The following is a 21570-nucleotide window of genomic DNA, read 5'->3' as shown; positions in this document are numbered from 1 at the left end:
TGTGAGCACCATCTTCTTCGCTGTGGCGTGCTGGGGTGCAAGCATCAAAGCAAAGGACGCAAACAGACTGAACAAGCTCATCAGGAAGGCTGAGTCTGTTGTCTGCATAAAGCTCAGCACCCTGGAGGAGGTGATCAGTGACAGAATGCTGGTAATCATGGACAATGCCTCCCACCCACTCCATAACACACTGGACAATCTGAAGAGCAGTTTCAGCTGCAGATTCCTTCCACCTCGCTGTCTGAGGGAATGTTACAGGAGGTCGTTCCTTCCAGCTGCTATTAGACTCTTTAATTTATCCTTTTGGGTCAAGTCCACACATGTGGAAGAGAATTAATCACCTCAATGCATCCTGTCACTTTTGTACACCACAACACATGTTTGCACACATACTTGTCCTTTTGTATTAATATTTATATTTATATTTAAACCTACATTATTGCACTTCTGTCAGTCTGCCCCAGGGCAGCTGTGGCTACAACTGTAGCTGCCTCCACCAGTGTGTGAATGCGAGAGTGAATGAATAGTGGCATTGTAAAGCGCTTTGGGTGCCTTGAAAAGAACTATATAAATCCTTTGTTTTTTTGCCTGTCTCGTTTGTTTCTTTTGCCATCAGAATTATTGTCCAAAGGTGAGGAAAGATGCCCAACGGATTTACTTTACCAAATTGACCATCCCAGCCTTGCCGTAGTGGTCTATTTGATTCACCTTTTATTGTTTATTTTATTTATTTTTTTCATCTTCACTTGCTAGATACGGGACATGAATGAGGAAAAGAAAAGGGAGAAAGGAAGAGGGGGAAAAAACAGCGGAGACGAGGGATGAGGATAAAGGGCAAAAAACCAAAAACCAACTAAATAAGCAGACAAAAAAAATACATATATCTTCGATAGGGTACATCGCCTCGGCCCCATGCAGGCTGCGACCAGGAGACCTATTGTGGCCAAATTCAGCCACTTCAAACAAAAGGAACAAGTGAAAAGCCGCGGCAGGGAATTAAAAGGAACGGACTTCAGCGTGAACGACCAGTTCCCCATAGAGATCCTCGCGCTATATGAATCCAATCCATTATTATTATTAAACATTTTAGGCAGGTTTAAAAAAATTGTTGTAAAGAAAGAATATAAATATATAAATGATTGTTTATTGGCACCAAATGTATTCAGCAGCAGGACAACAACCCAAAACCCAAAGCCAAAGTCATTAAGAACTATCTTCAGTGTAAAGAAGAACAAGAAGTACTGGAAGTAATGGTATGACCCCCACATGTCTATAACTGAGGCTCTAGAAACTATCAAACCAGTAAATGAATTAAATACATTTATATGGTGCCAGTTTACAAGAGCAGTCATGTTGAGTTGCTTCGATTATTAAAGCTTTAATCTTACCCATGTAGTACTAATAAGTAATAAGGTGGACCATCTTTCCCTTGCTGCTCCCCCTTTGGGGCAAATTTTCCTGGTTCAATCCTAACAACCATTTCTTATTCCAGTCACCAGCTCGTGCCTCTGATTCTTTTCACCTTCGTGATCATGATCAAGCTCCCTGTTTCTTACTCCATTTTCTTGCATCCTGCTCTGTTAGTTTCTCGGCCTTCTCGTCGGTCTCCAGGTGAATCTCCTGGAAAAATGACTGGAAATTCTTCCCTAGATTCCTGTCCTCCTGTGGATTATCAACTCCATTCTCTGTTGCCCTTACCTGAGTACTCAACATGATCAGGCCATTAATGCACCAAAACAGGAAACAAAGCAACAGCTTCAAATGTTCTGTGACTTTTCTTACTTGCATGTTTCCATAAAATTAATGATAGGACAGAACGAGACTAGCAGGTGACTATCAATGATGTCAGTACATTTCCCCTTTCATAGTTTAAAGATGAAAAATTCAAAATCAAAATAAGTATATGGTTCACCCAAATCTTACTGAAAAGCACAGAGTTGCTGCTTTCAGTTTTTCAGGTTTTACAGATGTTGTTTCCTGTCTAAAGCCAGCGACTGGTTAGGATTTAGAGGCCTAAGCATTCCCATCCCTTAGGTTCACTAACAAACTGAATCATGGAGACACAGACTCCATAATCCTTCCCCACTTGTTCCTCCTAACAACTATGTCTGTTCCGAGAATGACGTCTGAGCATATTTGCTTTTTTTCATATTTAACAGCTTGATTTTCCTAATGGTTTGCATGTTGGTGAAGCAGAATCATTTTAGCGTAACCTTGCGTGTGTTTCTTTAATCACTGAGGTACGTCATTTACAGAATTCCTGGTTTTAAAAAAGCACAGGTATGGTCACATGGCCAAAAATACCATAATATTTAGTTTTGGGAGTGACAGCACTTCCAGCTGCATGTAGTTGTTTTATTGTCAATAAACGTCTTTGAAACATGAGCATTATAAAATGCCTTGAAACATGTTAAATAAAAGTGTAACACTTTGGTGCCACTGCAAAAACATTTGATGACTGTATAGACTGTACAGAAAACTTGTTGCCTCAAAGGTTTTATAGAACATACCTGCATGTCCACGTGTTACCTTTCTGAAAATTACAGATAGGCCCACTTGAAGATATCAAACATTTACATATACAGTATTCAGTTTGAAGCATTAAATTGAAACATTTTCATGTTTAACAAGTTTTCGTAAGATCTCCAATTAGAGAAGCTAAGAGGATAATCAATAAACTGGTCAGAGCTCAGAACATACAATAATAGTTTAGATAAAAGTGTGTTTCTACAGAGAGGTCACTCCCTTCTGCTTTCCTCATTTGACAGTAAAATATATGAAAAGAACAAACAAAGACTTTCTTAAAAGTCAGCTTCAGTCAACAGAGGAGAAGATAAGCTGTCAGGTAAGTTATGCATCATTAATCCTAAAGTTATATTCTTGGATATGTTTATATTATATCCATTATTCTAAAACTTAGAAATGATGATTTAAACCGTTTTTAAGACATGATAGTTTTGAAATATTTAAAAATCATTGAATAGAATTATTTTGGATATGCATATAAACTATATACTTATTAGACTGGAGAAGAGAAACCTTAAATGATAAACACTTGATAATAATTACAGTACAATAATAATCATGATGAGTATCTATTATACAGAAAAATGGAAGAAACCTGTTTACTGCTCATCCTGCTGCTCTCAGGTCAGTAATATTAATATCTTAAACATTTGAAATGTAGCCTATAAACACACAGAGGCAGACTGATGTCATTTGGGTAATCAGATTACATGTACAGTTTTTTTTTATTAACACATCAACCACAAGAACAGTCAGAAAATCTTTATCTCCCCCTACCACAACACCTGCATTAATGTAAAATTATCTTCCTTTGTTAATATTTTGTTGTTTTGTTGTTATTTATAATGATATCTATTGAACCAAATAGATTTTTAAGCTTTGGCTGTTGATTCGTGGCAATTCTACAGCTTTGGGAATAAATATTTTTTCTCTTCACTTCTTTTCCTCCTCATTCTTATTATTACTGTTATTAACAACAAGCCAGCGTAAACCTATAGTTTGTCCCAAGCCCAGATAAAATGCTGAGAGTTGCATCATTATCGACACCTGACGTCAAATCACTGCCAAATCAAATGTGGATAAGTATTGAATTTCCATACTGGATGTGCCCTGAGTTAACACTTGCTAATAACAGCGCCATTACAAACTGCTGGGCTTAGACAAAGGAGGAGGACAGGGAAATATGTGTAAATAGAGAGAGGTAAAGGCAGTGTGGTGTGTAAGAGTAAGGATTTTAAATATAGGGACTATGACTGTAAAGGGAAAGGACTGGCTGATATGCTTCAGAGAATGAAGATACATAAATTGGTACTGGTACTAAATAAGTTAGGTATGTAAACTTAATTAAAAAAGACAGTGCTGCTAAATTAAATTGTTTAAGTTCATCTAACATTTTCTTTTATTTGGATTAGTTTCTGATCAACTTAATGATGTGTTTGACTTATTTATTTCTATTGTCTGGTTGTCATCTTTGAAAGGTTTTGATTTCTGGGGTCTTTGATTTCTGGGACCAGCTTTAAAGGCTTAAAAAGACTCAACTAACTACTTTTATAAGTTCAATATGAAGGTTCTCAGTCATCCAGGTCATCGTAGTCTAAGGAGCTTGGAATGTACTTGAGCTTCTTTAAGTTGCTTGAAGATGTTTCACCTCTCATCCGACAAGCTTCTTCAGTTCTAGGGTCAAATGGTGGACCTAAGGAAATCACATAATAATAATAATGGATTGGATTTATATAGTGCTTTTCAAGGCACCCAAAGCGCTTTGCAATGCCACTATTCATTCATTCTCACATTCACACACTGGTGGAGGCAAGTTGTAGCCACAGCTGCCCTGGGGCAGACTGACAGAAGTGAGGCTGCCATATCGCGCCATCGGCTCCTCTGGCCAACACCAGTAGGCGGTAGGGTAAAGTGTCTTGCCCAAGGACACAACGACCAACACAGATCCCGCGGATCGAACCGGCGAGCTTCCGGTTACAGATGCGCTTCCCACACCCGTTTTCATGCCTTGGCTCCTGTGATTAGGTAGAGGATTGTCAGGGGGTCCTTTTGTCCCTCTTTGGGGGGACACTCCCACGGGGTTTAAATCTGGGACTCTCCACCACTTGACCCTAGAACTGAAGAAACTTCTCGGATGAGAGGTGAAACGTGTTCAAGCTACTTAAAGAACTCCAGACGCTTTTCTTTCCAAGGTCCTTAGACTACGATGACATGGATGACTGAGAACCTTCACAGACATATTGAACTTATAAAAGCAGTTATTGATATAATACAGGAACAGGACCAAAATGAAAAACCAGGGTTGTCAGATGGAAAAGAGGAGAGTAGTGGAGACTGAACAGAGGCAAAAGTTGTTGAAGACAAAAAAACTGCCTGAAATGGGAGAAATCAAGCAATCGCCTAAAAACAGAACTGAACCGAGCAGGATACATTCAACATACAACCCCTTGGAAATCCCTTAAGTGATTCATTCCCCTTAAAAAAAGAAAAAAGAACAAAAAAAAAGTCTTGACCAGGTTCTTTCACATGTCCTTGACTCAGACCCTTCCCCATGTGTTAGCTGCTGACTGCTGAGTTCATGCCAATTTTGGGGGGATGGGGGGTTCTGACATCATTAGCCGCATCTGGGCCCAAACTCTGCTGCGGGTTCCTAAGTCAAACGATCACTGCAGCATCACTGAAAGTTGAAAAACTGTCTAAATTTTTTCATCTGTAATAATTTATCAGCGTTGCTGCTATACCAGGTGTAACAATTAAGTTTAACATCCAGGCATCCATGAAAACAGAATTTATGACATTTAACGGAGTTATAAGTTAGTAGGGCGTTGGCTCGCTAGCTTCCATCTAAACATGATCAGTGTTGGTCAAGTTACTTGAAAAAAGTAATCAGTAACTAATTACTGATTACTTCCCCCAAAAAGTAATCATTGTTACTTTACCGATTACTTATTTTCAAAAGTAATTAATAACTTAGTTACTTTTTAAAAAGATGATTTACACCCTGAATAGGTGATAAAGCAAAAGATCCTTCAGCCCAATTCTACTTTTTCTGCATAATCCATCATACAAAATGTAATCAAATGAAAAAGTCTCTTTTTAAAACTTGTTTTATTAGTTTTAATCTTTTAACTTTATGCATCAAGCAAAAATTAAATTATATGCAACATTCACTGACTGGAAGAACTTTGTTTAACATTTAAACCTATTTTCTGCACATTCCAGCACATAGAATTAAATATTTTTTGTGTTTACACTCAGTCTTTCAAGTAAACGCAAATGAAACATAGCAGAAAATAAATAAAATCAAAGACTAGCGGTCCTTTTGCTCTATTTTCACTTGTATAGTAGGAGTGGCCTAGGCGGAGGTGTGCCCGGGTGCAGGTGTGCCGCAGCGTTCAGTTGAAGAATCCGCGAGTTTCTCTGAATTTCACATTATGTGGTAGCGCGCTCGGTGCTTGCTCGGAAGTTACGGGGTTTTTTTCACTGTAAAAAGAAGTTTTCTTCCCACGCAGTGAACAGCGGGTGCTAATGTTTTTGTCACTTTTTATCAGTGTTGCAGTCTGGTGTTGCCTACATCTTCCTATTCAGAAGGCAGAATTTCCGAGTTCTGAGTACAATCGAAAGCACCACGACTGCAGTTTTTGTGTTGGATGTAAAAAGCGCACATGACGCTGTGACGTAGGCTAGAATCATGGCAGCAGTCAACAACGGTCCAGGCATGGGATTTCTCTCGTGGAAATATGCACATCATTTTTTTCTTTTTATTGGTAGGTGGCACAGTGCACTTGTGGCAAGTAAGCAAGCTAGAAGACTGGTAAAGTTATGGAAGAAACACATTAACAAGAGAATTCTGAGTAAAAACAAAGTTACTTTCCCTAGAAACTAGTTACTTTGAAAGTAACGAGTAACTTGAAGTAACTGAGTTACTTTTGATAGAAGTAACTAGTAATGTAACTAAGTTACAAATTTAAGTAACTTACCCAACACTGCGTTTTATGGAATCAAACTCAAAGTAAGGTCAGTACTTCCACGCTTTAAACGCTGCACGCTCATACTCACTCCCGCACTCGATATATTATCCATTGTTGATCTACACATAGCTGTTGTCACGAACGTTGCACTCGCTTACGTCATTGTCATGAGACCCTTTCACAAGAAAATCACGGTTTTAGCAACGCAGTAACGCAGCGTGCTTACGGGAAAGTAACAGTAATCTAATTACGTTTTTGCAATAGTAATCCCTTACTTTACTCGTTACTCGAAAAAAGCAATCGTAACGCGTTACTGCCCATCTCTGGTCCTGATTACAGTTTTTCTCAGTTGGTTTGGTGCTTTTCTCACATAACTATTAACATTTGCACAGCAGTTAGTGTATTTCTCAAAACAATTGGTGCAAACTGCAAAACCCAGTGGATAACCTGTAAAAACAGGTCACTTGCTCAAAATCTTTAATCCATTCCTCAAAAGCAAGTATTCATGTCAACAAAACTGCCAGTGTCTTCAAAATGATAAGTTTTGAAATCTTTATGAAAAAGATAGTCAAATGGCTTTGTCATTTTTTCATTATGACAGTTCACAGTATTCTCTCAGTGTTTTCCAATGCAAAAAGGTCATCACCTGAAAATGCTCAAGACAGAAATGTAAACTTTTTGTACAGCTAATTACAGTAAAATTCACAGTACAGTTAGATATTCCTGTAGTTAGTGGAGTAAGTGAGTTTAAGACAGTGAATACGCATGTTTCACATTTTTACTGTGTAGGCTGTTTGTAATTCTACAACATTGTGCAAAAGAAAAATACTCTACAGTCACTTATTTAGAATAATCATAAAAAACACCCTTTTGGTAGAGCTGTGCACAAATGTGAACAATATAACAGTACATATGCAAATCATTCTGGCACATCCAGACGTTCCTTTTTGTCTGGCCACATAATTTCATCTACATTAAAACAGATATCATCCCTTGCAATGCAACGAGGAAAGTATCTCCCGGGGTGGCGAATCCACCCTCTGCATGACTCTGTGATGTCGTCTCATGCTGCATCCATGGCTGCTAGCAGGGCCATTTATGAATGTGAATGTCGGTCATAAACCTTCCACCTCCAGGCAGAGAAAAACTCCTCTATTGGATTAAGAAACGGGGAGCAGGGAGGGAGATGTTAAACCAGCATTATGTCATGCACTGCAAACCAATGTCTGACTAGATGTGGCTGGTGAAATTGGACATTATCCCACACAACAATGTACTTGTTGAGTTGGCCTCCACCCCTCTCATTCTCAGGGACTGCAGGGAGTGCAGAATTATTAGGCAAGTTGTATTTTTGAGGAATAATTTTATTATTGAACAACAACCATGTTCTCAATGAACCCACAAAACCCACACCCCCGCCACATACCCCCACCGCCCGTTCGAGGCCGGGGAGCCGTCCGGCCGAGCCAACTCCCCCCCTCGCGAGCGAGAGAGGAAATCGGCCACCGCCATCTGTGCCCCCGGCCTATGGATCACCTTGAACTTAAAGGGCTGCAATGCCAGATACCACCGGGTGATCCGGGCGTTGGCATCCTTCATGCGGTGGAGCCACTGCAGCGGGGCGTGGTCCGAACAGAGGGTGAATGAGCGTCCCAGGAGGTAATAGCGCAGGGAGCCGACTGCCCACCAGATGACCAGGCACTCCTTCTCCATGGTGCTGTACCGGCGCTCGCGCTCCGCTAGCTTCCGGCTGATGTATAGGACAGGGCGGTCAGCCCCCCTCACCTGCTGGGACAAAACGGCTCCCAGCCCTCTGTCCGAGGCGTCAGTCTGCAGAACAAAAGGGAGGGAAAAGTTAGGAGTGTGAAGCAGCGGCTCCCCACAGAGAGCGTTTTTCACTCGCACAAACGCCGCCTGGCACGGCCCCGTCCACTGGACCAGATCTGGGGCACCCTTTCGAGTGAGATCGGTCAGGGGGCTGGTTAGCTGCGCAAACCCCGGCACGAAGCGACGATAGTAACCCGCCAACCCCAAGAACCGTCTCACCTCCTTTTTCGTCCTGGGGCGCGGGCAGGATGCGATAGCCGCCGTCTTCTCCACCTGTGGACGCACCTGCCCGCCCCCCAGGTGGTACCCCAGATACTGCACCTCCCTCCGTCCAACCGCGCACTTCTTCGGATTGGCCGTGAGCCCCGCCCCCCTCAGGGACTCCAGGACCGCGGCCACCCGCAGCACATGCTCCGCCCAGGTGTTGCTGTGGATGATCACGTCATCCAGGTAGGCGGCAGCATACGCCGCGTGCGGACGCAATACCCGGTCCATGAGACACTGGAAAGTGGCCGGGGCCCCGAACAGGCCGAACGGGAGTGTCACGAACTGGTACAAACCGTACGGAGTGGAGAAGGCCGTTTTCTCCCTGGCCTCGGCAGACAAGGGAATCTGCCAATAGCCCTTGGTTAAGTCCAGTGTCGTGAAAAAGCGGGCCGTGCCTAACCGGTCCAGGAGCTCGTCGACCCGGGGCATGGGGTAGGCATCAAAGCGTGACACTTCGTTCACCCTGCGATAGTCGACACAGAACCGTATAGACCCATCCTTCTTCGCCACCAGAACGATGGGGCTACACCAGGCGCTGTGCGACTCTTCTATTACTCCCATCCTCAGCATTTCCGCCAATTCCCTCTGCACGATTTTTCGCTTATGCTCCGGGAGCCTGTAGGGCCGTGAACGCACCGTCACGCCGGGCTGCGTCACGAAATGGTGCTCGATGAGGGACGTCCGGCCGGGCAGGGGGGAGAACACGTCCGCAAAACGCTGTTGCAACGCGACAACATCCGCTCTCTGGGCCTGTGTGAGATGGTCATCACAAGGGAGGGAGGTGGGAATGATAGAATTTGGCACCTCAGGCCCCAACTCATCTCTCTCCTTCACCAAGCTCACCAGAGAAGCGGTTTTGACCTCTCGCCACTGTTTGAGGAGATTGAGGTGATAAATCTGCGTGGCTCCTCCCCTGTCCGACCGAGCGACCTCATAGTCCACGTCCCCGACTCGCCGTGTGACCACAAAGGGACCTTGCCACTTGGCGAGCAACTTCGAGCTGGAAGAAGGGAGTAACACAAGCACTTTATCTCCCGGTGAAAATTGCCTGAGCCTAGCCCCTCTGTCATACAGGCGTTGCTGACGCTGCTGAGCCTGGAGCAAATTCTCCTGTGACAACCTCCCCAAAGTGTGGAGTTTTGCTCTCAGGTCCAACACGTACTGAATCTCATTTTTGGCGGGGCTCGGACCGTCCTCCCAGCTTTCTTTAATCAGGTCGAGCACCCCACGTGGCCTCCTGCCGAACAGCAGCTCAAAGGGAGAAAATCCCGTGGAGGCCTGGGGCACCTCCCGCACTGCGAATAACAGAGGGTCTAGCCAGTGATCCCAATTGCGTTCATCCTCGTTAATGAACTTCCGAATCATGGACTTTAAGGTCTTATTCAGCCGCTCCACCAGCCCGTCAGTCTGAGGGTGGTAGACGCTGGTCCGAATAGATTTAATGCCCAGTAATTCATACAGTTCCCGCAGTGTACGAGACATAAACGATGTGCCCTGGTCAGTCAGTATCTCTTTCGGGATTCCGACTCGGGAGATGACCTGAAACAGTGCCTGCGCCACACTCTTTGCAGAGATGGTGCGCAGCGGAACTGCTTCCGGGTACCGCGTTGTGTAATCCACCAGGACTAACACAAAGCGGTAACCGCGTGCACTCCGGTGAAACGGCCCGATGAGGTCCATGCCGATGCGCTCAAACGGGACCTCAATGAGGGGGAGAGGGCGCAGAGGCGCTTTCGGTATGGCCGGCTGGTTAACAAGTTGGCAGTCCGGGCAGGACGCGCACCAGCGGCGCACATCCGCTCGGATGCCTGGCCAATAAAATCGGGCCGTTATTCGCTCCAGAGTTTTCTCGTAGCCCATATGCCCTGCCATGGGGTTATAGTGGGCCGCCTGGAAAAGTGTTTCCCGGCGGCCCTGCGGCACCAACAACTGGGTGTGTGTTTCCTCTGTCTGAGTGTCACGACTCACTCGATATAATCGGTCATTTAATAAGACGAAACGCGGGTAGGTCTGCGCGGCCTCAGGGCGCACCACGTGACCATCAATAGCCATCACTTGGTCAAAGGCTGAGCGTAGGGTGCCGTCACGAGACTGCTCCAGTGGGAAATCACCCATGGGGGACACTTCCGGGGCCGGCGGGATGTCCCGTGAGGGACCCGCCGGCTCCTCCCCCCCCGGAGTCGGTGTCGGACGACCCCGCGTCACCGCTGAATGCCGCGCACACGCTACACCCCGCTTCCGGTCGTGATCGCACCCCCGCGTACTGCCCCAGTAGCTGATGAAACCCCGGCCAATTGGTACCCAGAATCAGGGGGTGCGACAGGCGCGGGCTAACCGCCGCCGTTACCCTATGTGTATGGCCCTTGTATTTCAGCAGCAGCGGCACTATGGGGTACCGGTGCACATCACCATGAACACACCTCACCTCCACCCATTCTGCCTCCAATAATGCCCCGGGGCGAACCAAGCCTTGGTGCACGAGGGTCTGTGTGCAGCCCGTGTCCACCAACGCTCGGCGTATACCCCCTCGAGTCCTTACCGGAATACTGTATGTCCCTCCTGGACCGGGGGAGGGTGCTGCGGCGCCAGCAACGCGGAACACCTGCCCCACTTCCATAAGCGTACAATCCCTCCTCAGGTGTCCCAGCTGCCCGCACTTCCAACACTCCGGCCCCGGCGTTTGTGCTGCCCTCCGTGGCTCGGGGGCGGCTCCACTCGGCTCGGTTCCCCGGGACGGCACCATCGCCGCGAAAGGGTTGGTGGGGCTCAGCGCCGGCAGCCGCTCTGCCTGCTCTGGTGCCGGCACACGGCGCCTCGGGACCGGCACTGGGGCCTGTTTGGTCGGCCTCCGTCCGGCGTCCACGGACTCCCCTGCTCCAGTGGCAAGGTGGTCCTCCGCCAGCGTCACCGCCACCTCCAAGCTTGCGGGCCGGTGGCACCGGACCCATCTCGCCGTCTCCGCTGGTAATCCTTCCGTGAACTGCTCCAGCACCACCTTGTCCACCAGCTTCGTCTCGCCCTCCGATGTTCCCGGCTGCAGCCAGCGCACCGCCGCCTCGCGCAGCTGTCGGGCCCAGGCGAATGGTCGGTCCATTGTAGCCAGCCGAGCCCGGACGAGCCCCCTTAAAATCACAAGCTCTTAGCTTCATGGAATTCTTTGCAAAGACACATTCCTTCTGGGGCATTGTAAATGTGTTGTGTGCCAAACGACTCAATGTAGCCAGCCGACAGGCTCGGAACCGCCGGCGATGGTCTTCGGCGGTGAGCCCCAGCCTGTCCACCACCGCCCGGCTCACATCCGGGAAGCTGCTCCTTGACGCCGGAGGCAGACTCAGTGCCGCTGTTTGTGCCTCCCCAGACAGCAGGGGGAGCAGCCGCGGAGCCCACTCCTCCCGCGGCCATTGGCAAGCCTCCGCCGTGGCACGGAAGGTCTCCAAAGAAATCTGTGGGTCGTCCCCGTCCCCCATCAGGGGCACCGTCACCGACAGTGGCGAGGGCTTCGGCGTGGCAGCGGCCCCGACCAGCCGCTCCAGAACTTGTGTCTGTCGGTCCGTTTGCTCCCGCAGCGCGGCCAGGTGGGCACGCTGGTCGGCCGCCTGATCCCGGGTCGGACATTTCCCCACCGGCACTTTCCTGGGTTTCAGCACCACTTGTGGAATACACCAGGCACAAATATACGCACACGCAGGTATGTACTGCCAATTTCCACATTTATTTATTGGTTTGTTTTGACAGCTGACTCAGTCGCACAGCCTGACAGCTCACGAGCCCAGCTGATCTTCCTCGCCGCTCCTCCCCGTCTCACTATAAACACAGCAGAGGGAGACCATCATCAGTACATAAACACCATCAGCTGTTCTTACCGGCCTCGCAGCGCCGCCCTGTTGAGCCTTCTGCTCCACTCCTCCCCTGCAGCTGCGCCCGGGGCCACGCCCCCGCCACACTCATTAATATCAAAGCTGAATGTTTTTGGAAGTAGTTTTTAGTTTTTTTAGGGGGATATCTGTGTGTGCAGGTGACTATTACTGTGCATAATTATTAGGCAACTTAACAAAAAACAAATATATACCCATTTCAATTATTTATTTTTACCAGTGAAACCAATATAACATCTCCACATTCACAAATATACATTTCTGACATTCAAAAACAAAACAAAAACAAATCAGCGACCAATATAGCCACCTTTCTTTGCAAGGACACTCAAAAGCCTGCCATCCATGGATTCTGTCAGTGTTTTGATCTGTTCACCATCAACATTGCGTGCAGCAGCAACCACAGCCTCCCAGACACTGTTCAGAGAGGTGTACTGTTTTCCCTCCTTGTAAATCTCACATTTGATGATGGACCACAGGTTCTCAATGGGGTTCAGATCAGGTGAACAAGGAGGCCATGTCATTAGTTTTTCTTCTTTCATACCCTTTCTTGCCAGCCACGCTGTGGAGTACTTGGACGCGTGTGATGGAGCATTGTCCTGCATGAAAATCATGTTTTTCTTGAAGGATGCAGACTTCTTTCTGTACCACTGCTTGAAGAAGGTGTCTTCCAGGAACTGGCAGTAGGACTGGGAGTTGAGCTTGACTCCATCCTCAACCCGAAAAGGCCCCACAAGCTCATCTTTGATGATACCAGCCCAAACCAGTACTCCACCTCCACCTTGCTGGCGTCTGAGTCGGACTGGAGCTCTCTGCCCTTTACCAATCCAGCCACGGGCCCATCCATCTGGCCCATCAAGACTCACTCTCATTTCATCAGTCCATAAAACCTTAGAAAAATCAGTCTTGAGATATTTCTTGGCCCAGTCTTGACGTTTCAGCTTGTGTGTCTTGTTCAGTGGTGGTCGTCTTTCAGCCTTTCTTACCTTGGCCATGTCTCTGAGTATTGCACACCTTGTGCTTTTGGGCACTCCAGTGATGTTGCAGCTCTGAAATATGGCCAAACTGGTGGCAAGTGGCATCTTGGCAGCTGCACGCTTGACTTTTCTCAGTTCATGGGCAGTTATTTTGCGCCTTGGTTTTTCCACACGCTTCTTGCGACCCTGTTGACTATTTTGAATGAAACACTTGATTGTTCGATGATCATACTTCAGAAGCTTTGCAATTTTGAGACTGCTGCATCCCTCTGCAAGATATCTCACTATTTTTGACTTTTCTGTGCCTGTCAAGTCCTTCTTTTGACCCATTTTGCCAAAGGAAAGGACGTTGCCTAATAATTATGCACACCTGATATAGGGTGTTGATGTCATTAGACCACACCCCTTCTCATTACAGAGATGCACATCACCTAATATGCTTAATTGGTAGTAGGCTTTCGAGCCTATACAGCTTGGAGTAAGACAACATGCATGAAGAGGATGATGTGGACGAAATACTCATTTGCCTAATAATTCTGCACTCCCTGTATGTCCCTGTAAAGAGTGTCTAAAAAAGTCAGGAGATGCTGTGTATTGTATGGACCAAAAAGGGGAACATCGGTGAGGATGCCATTGTCTGAGATGGCTGCATACATTGTAACATTCCCACCGCACCGGTCTGGGACATCAGTGGTTGCTCTTCGTCCAATGTGATTTTTTCCACGACTTCTGCCTTTGGCCAGGTTGAAACCCACCTCATCAACATATATGAATGTGTGCAGTGGTTCCCTGGCTTCCAGCTACTTTTACACATTTTAGAGAGAGAGAGAGAGAGAGAGAGAGAGAGAGAGAGAGAGAGAGAGAGAGAGAGAGAGAGAGAGAGAATGTATGTACAGAATTGCTAGTCTATTGCTAGGCATAAAACTACACAAAGTAAAACAGTTTACAGTGTTGAACATTAGAGTATACATAGAAGACATGTTTTACCTGTACATACTGGTGACTGATCTCCTTCACTCTTTAACTTTTCCGTTCAAATGGCACTTTGTACAATTGTTTCATGCACATTTCTTTTTTCTTGAGAACTCTGTCCATTGTTGCAATTGACACAGATGCAGTATTGCCAAATACACCATTATCCTCTATCCTCTTTGAATTTCTTTCAACTTTATTGCATTGTTTGCAATCACCATTGCACAAATGGCTTCCTCTTGCTGCGGGGTAAAAGGGGGCCGTCTTCCACCTCTGCAAGGCTGCTGTTCGATCCTTTGTGGTGCAGATTACAGTAAAATTACAGTAATACACACTAAACATGAGATATTATGAGATGTTGGATTACTGTCCCATACTATACATACCCGTTCTCCCTATGAAATGTTTGAATGATTGAATTCACAGTGGTTCTTCCAACATTTGGTTGCGCCCTCTGACCAGCCTCATCCATTGTGAGGCTGTGATTGACAACATGGTCAACAAATGTTGCCCTAATTTTATTAGGAATCTGCCTAATGTATTTGGCGTCTTCTCCCTCTTTCCCTGTTTTGTCCCCCCGCATCCTCACCCCTCTTCCACGATGCTGAACTTCCATTTCTGCATCACAGAATTCTAGAAATGGTACACACTATGTCCTGCTTGGTTCAGATATGCTCGCCAATTGAGGGTCATGGGATTGATCCATGAGTGACTGTGAACAAGTGGCTTGTCATTGGTTACAACTAATACTTCACACACCTCCTCATCAGGAGTATCTGTTCACCAAGTTAGAGACTCAAGAGCCTGGATTAGTGTATCGGAGCACAGTGTCCTGTTTAATTTTTTGCTGTTTAGTTTCACTTTTGTTGCAATAACTGGACTACATCAAGTTTCTCATTGTTATTGTTTTAGATGTGAATGTTAACCAACCAGGTATTGGAACAATAAGAAAAGATTGGACCCAGAAGCAGACTTCACGGAGGCGAAAGCGTAAACTCAAAAGCAGCTTTATTGCTGCCTCAAAGGAAAAACAATATAAAAATGATACTGAGATAATATGAACTAAACTCATGGAGAGGCACGCAGGGAAGCACACAGCATGAGGGATGACACAACAACAAGCAGGGGATGACAGAGGACTAAAATACGTGACTTGGTAATCAGGAAATGGGAGACAGAAGGGAAACTCAGCTGGCATTAATTAGAGATGAGATGGGGAACAGAGGCTGAGCATAGAGCAGAAATGTCAAAATAAAACAGGAAGTACATGACTGACAGAGACCCACACTAGACAAATGGTTTGAACCAAGAAATGTAATAAACCAAACATCATACAAATGAAAGAACAGAAATCCATTAAAATGTAATTAGTAAAAGTAAAATACTTGAAAAAAATCTATGGAAGTACTAAATAAAGCATTTATACATTGTTTTTTCTTTCCTCTGGTTAGGTTGCAAACAGTATAACTATTTAAAGGGGCTAAATTTTTAAGTCTTTTTCCAATGATTCTTCTAACATTTTCCATTTTCCACAATAAAACATTTAAATTTTTTTCAGGAGGACTTTCCACTTTTCCTCCCCACTCCAGAGAATACCACTTTGTGAACCAGCTGAAGACCTGGACTGAAGCTCAGAGTTACTGCAGAGAACACTTCACTGACTTGGTCACCATCTACAACAGCGACATCAACCAACTGCTTTTCTCAATTTCACCAAGGATCAATACTTGGGCTTGGATAGGACTCTATGATGATCGTTACAGCTGGAAGTGGTCCATGGAGGGAAAACTTTTTTATGTTGGCAGTACACATGAATTTCTGATCTGGGCTAACGGCCAACCAAACTGTGCATATGCAAAGGAATACTGTGTGGCTCTTCAGGGACAAACACAGATGGATGATAGACCCTGTGGAGATTCTTACCCTTTCCTGTGTTACAATGGTAGGAAAATGACTTGTTGGCATAGTTGTCCTACAATTTTATAAGATTCATAATGTGTGTCTCAAAATGAATCCTTTGTTGAACCTTTTACAGCCAGCAGTACAAGTTACATCTTAGTGAAGGAGAGCCGCTCCTGGTCAGCGGCTCAGTCGTACTGCAGGACATACCACACAGACCTGACCAGTATAAGAAGCAAAGAGGAGAAATCCAACATCACGCTCACTTTGAATGGATCAGGGGTTCAGTATGTGTGGATTGGCCTCTACAGGGATCCCTGGGCCTTCTGGTCTGACAACACAACCTCCACATTCACTAACTGGATGCCTTCTGAGCCTAATAACTCCGGTTCAGTTGAATACTGTGGAAATTTGAATTTAATCTCAGGGAAATTGAATGATGGCAACTGTGGTGCTAGAATCTATTTTTTCTGTTTCACAGGTGAGGTCCAGAATGCAAACACTGTAAGATCCTGTCATCATGTAAAACACTAATGTTTGTGTTGTTATACGTGGTTCATTTTTAGCAGTGACAAAGCAAACAGTGGTGAAAATGAAGCTTCAGTCAGAGGCAGACATGCACAGCACAGAGATCCAGCAGCAGGTTTCACAGCAGGTCAGCAGTTCAGTCACCAACACAAACTTGACACAAGTTCAAACTATGCTTCATGTTTTTCATCATCTGCACATTTTGTCCAGCTGTCAGGCCTCATGCTGTCAGAAGGACTGACAGACTTCAGGATTCGTTGGAGGAAAGTCCAGAGTTACCGTGACGACCAGTCAAAGAAGCAGGATGTGGACGGTGACTGCAAAACTGAAGACTGACTGGACTGAACCACTTCATGTGTGAAGTTAATAACATGCTGTGCTGAGCTGTCTCATCCTTTGAATCTTTCAATATTTCAGAGTGTAAAGTTCCACCAACAGCTCATTTGTTCAGCTGCAGTTGTAGTTTGGTAGAAAGTCTTTAATCAGAGGTCCACTCACTAGTTTTCCTGACAGGCTCTAGTCTCTTGATTTGATTTGCAGCGTCTCTTTCAACACTTTAGACTCTGTCCTTCTGTGGACGTCACTGCACAGGCTTTGTCTGTGTGCAGTTTATTAGGATCCATAGTTCTGTTTCATCTGACAACAACCTCTGCTGACAACAAAACATTGTATTGTTTATGTCCTGTTTCTACTTCTACTGTTTGAAAACTGTAACAGCCATGAATTCAGTTCAATTCAATTCAATTCATCCATCCATCCATCCATCCATCCATTCGCTTCCGCTTATCCTTTTCAGGGTCGCGGGGGGCGCTGGAGCCTATCCCAGCTGTCATAGGGCGAAAGGCGGGGTACACCCTGGACAGGTCGCCAGTCTGTCGCAGGGCTAACACATAGGGACAGACAACCATTCACACTCACATTCACTCGCACATTCACACCTAGTGACAATTTGGATTAATCAATTAACCTATCCCCACAAGCTGCATGTCTTTGGACGGTGGGAGGAAGCCGGAGTACCTGGAGGGAACCCACAATTAAATTTTACTTATTTAGCACCAAAACACAACAACAGTCACCTCAACTTGCTATATATTGTAAGGTAGACCCTACAATAATAAATTCAGAGAAAAAAACCCAACAAACATATGACCCCCTATGAGCAAGCACTTTGGCAACAGTGGGAAGGAAAAACTCCCTTTTAAGAGGAAGAAACCTCCGGTAGAACCAGGCTCAGGGAGGGGCGGGGCCATCTGCTGCGACCGGTTGGGGTGTGAGAAAGAAAACAGGATAAAGACATGCTGTGGAAGAGAGGCAGAGATTAAACAACTGATTGAACAATTAACAGCTATCAATGAGACCATAACAGTCCCAAACCTTACCTGATATAAATGTGGATCATCGTTTTCAATGGAGAGCAGTTGCAAAACATGCTGGATGTCCTCGTATCTGACACTTTAATTTGACTGTCACTTTGGAGGCACAGACAAAGTCACAGTCACTCTAGTAAGAACTGCAGGTGGTGGGTAAAGTTTGTGTTGGTGTTGCCATAGTTACTGTTGTGATCTTAGTTTTGACTTGTATTTTCACCTGTATTAACATGTTTGTCTACCTGTGTTTTTGTAGCTTTCACCTTTCTTCATTATATATTTGAAAGGGTTTTAATGTGTTCTGTGGTTTCATTCATGTTTTTGTGTGTTTGAAAATGATAAATCCATGTAGACAGGTATAGAAAAAGTAATACAAAATGAGAGAGATATATTAAAATAGTAAGTGAACAGAACAGAACATTATTTATTGCCTTTTATAGATTAATTTCTTATTTAATAATATAATTTGACTTCAACAAATTTATATTTTGCCAATATTGACATCTTTGTTTGTTTCATTAGCTTAGCTGGAGTGAACCCATGAAAATAATTTCATTTTATTCATTTGAACTTAATTTGTGGTGTATGTAATTTGATTGTACTTTTCTGTTAATAAATGAATGAGTCATTTGTGTGTTTTGACACTGAGTGATAAATCAGGTGAAATTGCTACAAATCCATGAAAGTAAAGTTAGTTTGACACTGAAGTTTTTTTGTTTCTTTAGTTTTGTATGCGTATGTGTAAGTTTGAGGTCCATGTCAAAATCACAGGCATTCAAATGTAAAGGGCCTTAAGTTATATGTTAGTTATGAGAATATTCATCAGTGTTGCACTTATGCTTTATAGTGGAGTTTTGTGTTATAGATCACTTTTCACCAATGGTAGTAAAAGTTCCAATCTCAGCGTCCCTGCTCAGACATGAATTACGTATTTACACCCAGGAGAAAGACCTGGGTGTAATTAGCTAACTTGTACTACTTGGGTTTTTTTTTTGGGTTTTTTTTAGTTGTTGTTTTTTTCGCACTTTTACCTGAATGTGGCTTTTTTTGAAAAAACTTCCTTTATATCCATTATGAACCTGGCTGTCTGTCTGTACACAAACACACACACACAACAGGAGTTATAAGGTTAATGGGCATTCAGTCAGTTAGCTAGTAAGTATCCATTTCAAACAGGACAGTGGTAACAACAGCAGGCTACGGACAATTTTAAGTTTTAGATTTTAAATAGGCTGTATACATTTCAATGGGAGCAACAGGACGGCCAAATGTCGCTGATTTTTTTTTTTTTTTTCCTTTTTCCCTGTCCCGTTTGGCTCTTTTGCCATCAGAATTGTTGTCTAAAGGCGAAGAAAGATGCCCAACGGATTTACTTTACCAAATTGACCATCCCAGCCTTGCCATAATGGTCCATTTGATTCACCTTTTATTGTTTATTTTATTTTCACTTACTGAATACGGGACAGACTTGACTGGGGGAAAGAAGGGGAGAAAGAAAGAGGGAAAGAGAAACAGCTGAGAAGAGGGACGGGGGAGAAGGGCATAAGACAAAAACCAACAGAACGGGCAGAAAAAAAAATGCATATATCAATCACCTGGATCACCTGCTGAGAAAGAAAAAAGGAAAACAAGCAGAAGAGAACAAGAGTAATAGAATAAACAACATCACGATGATATATGGGAATATGACAGTAAATACTAAATATTAAACATTATTGTGCAGCACGTAAGATCAACAGAACACAGTGTGCTTTGAGGTAGGAGCCAAAAAGGGTGTAGTTTGTGGGTGTGATCACCCGTGTGTACACCTGTGAGCATGGACGCGCTTGTTTTTTTTTTTAAAAGGTTCCTTCATGTAATGATCTGCTAGAGGGTGTGGGGGGGCCACAGCCCCGTCCTCCAAGGCATGAAGCAGGTATGGAGGAGATCAAAACTCCAGACATCCAGAGGCCCCCAGAACACAAGAGACCAAGGAAGACCCACAGAGGGGCAGCTGCGCCACTGTCCCAGAAAGAGCTGAGGAGAGTCCCAGATGAGGGCTCACTCAGCAGCCGCGGAGCAGAAGCCAGGGGGGGTTGCAGTGACGCGCCCGTGAGCTCCGCCGGCAGCCAGCCGTGCCTGAGTGACCGAGCCCCAGGCCGAGAGGCCGGGGGCACCCCACCTCCGAAGTGGCCCGAGCGAGCCCCAGGCTCCAGGCCCCGATAAGCGGCCGCCAAGGAGTGAGCCGGTGTGTACCTGGACGCCCATCCCCGGACACAAAAAACCACCAACGCACCGATGTCTGAGGGAGTCCGCCACTGGCAGGGGAAGTGGTGGTAGGGGGAGATAGGCCTCCAAACCTTGGAGGGCCTAAGATGTCCCCAGAGAGGTGGCGCCTGACACCCAACCTGACATATAGACACAGAAATACAGGCACACACAGACACAAACATCCATTCCCACCCTCATGCTCTCATATGCACTTACTCCACACTCAACCGACGTGGAGACAGACATAAAGAGACGCTGTACACATGATCACACTCCCCAAGCGTACTCTACGAACCGGGTCTAGGTACCCTTGCCCCTGGAGGGGGGAATTGCACCCAGACCCAGGTGGTGTTACCCTTTTCCCTGCGGTGGGGGGAGGCAGACCGCCCCGACTCCGCAGCAGCAGGGAGGCCCCACACTCCAGACCGCAGTCGGACGGCCAACTCCTCCTCCTAGCCCCCCCCGCTCCAGCAGACCGCAGAGAATGGGGGTGAGAGAAGACTCCAAACCTCCCTCCACCCGCTCATTGTAGTGTTGATGCATGTATGTTCTAAGGTTCATTTAAAACCCAGGAGGACATGGAGCTACCTGCCAGAGAGCAGCAGGTAAGCGCATAGTCCCTCCTGCTAGCCCTCAATGTCTACGTGTATTTAAAATTGAGAGGTGGGCAACGACGGCAGGGGTGAGGTGTACACCCTGATGGTAATTTGGATTCCGTGTATCGTGCCCACCCCCAAGATCCTATATGTATGTGTAATGAGAGTGTGAGTAATGTGAGTTGTGGGATAAAATTGAGGCAGAGGCAGCCAGAAGGGGACAGAGGGGGGGAGGGGGGTAGCCTCCTCTGCACCCTGGTGACATACCCCTACTCCAAGGTCCTGCATGTGTGGGTGGTTGTGGTGGAGCGGGAAGGGGGAGGCAGCTGGAGATGGGGAGGGAAGGAAGGGAGGGGCAAGTGACCCCTCCCTGGGGCCAGCTCCCCTGCTGACCCCAGTAGGCACCCCCATACTCCGCGACCCGCCAGGGAAAGGGGGCCCAGGCCTATCCAGACCGGGGCCCAGTGCAGCAGCGCCTCCCGGCCCCACAGAGCCCGGGACAGTCCACCCAACCC

At 45.8% G+C, this 21570-nt stretch overlaps 1 protein-coding gene across 1 annotated transcript; it reads left to right on the top strand.

Annotated features, from left to right (window-relative positions):
- Positions 1-3076: 3076 nt before the first annotated feature.
- On the top strand, positions 3077-20916 carry LOC113017782 (putative C-type lectin domain family 20 member A). The gene is made up of 5 exons (XM_080299326.1): positions 3077-3150; positions 15974-16357; positions 16451-16795; positions 16881-16969; positions 17053-20916. The coding sequence occupies exons 1-5, from the start codon at positions 3111-3113 to the stop codon at positions 17176-17178; spliced, it is 984 nt and encodes a 327-aa protein (XP_080155452.1). The 5' UTR covers positions 3077-3110; the 3' UTR covers positions 17179-20916.
- The last annotated feature ends 654 nt before the right edge of the window (positions 20917-21570 follow it).

Source organism: Astatotilapia calliptera, chromosome 3 (genome assembly GCF_964374335.1).
Source record: "Astatotilapia calliptera chromosome 3, fAstCal68.1, whole genome shotgun sequence".
In the NCBI taxonomy this organism is placed as follows: Eukaryota; Metazoa; Chordata; class Actinopteri; order Cichliformes; family Cichlidae; genus Astatotilapia; species Astatotilapia calliptera.
Note: the sequence above shows the minus strand (reverse complement) of the source record. Positions and strands in the feature narration are given on the sequence as shown.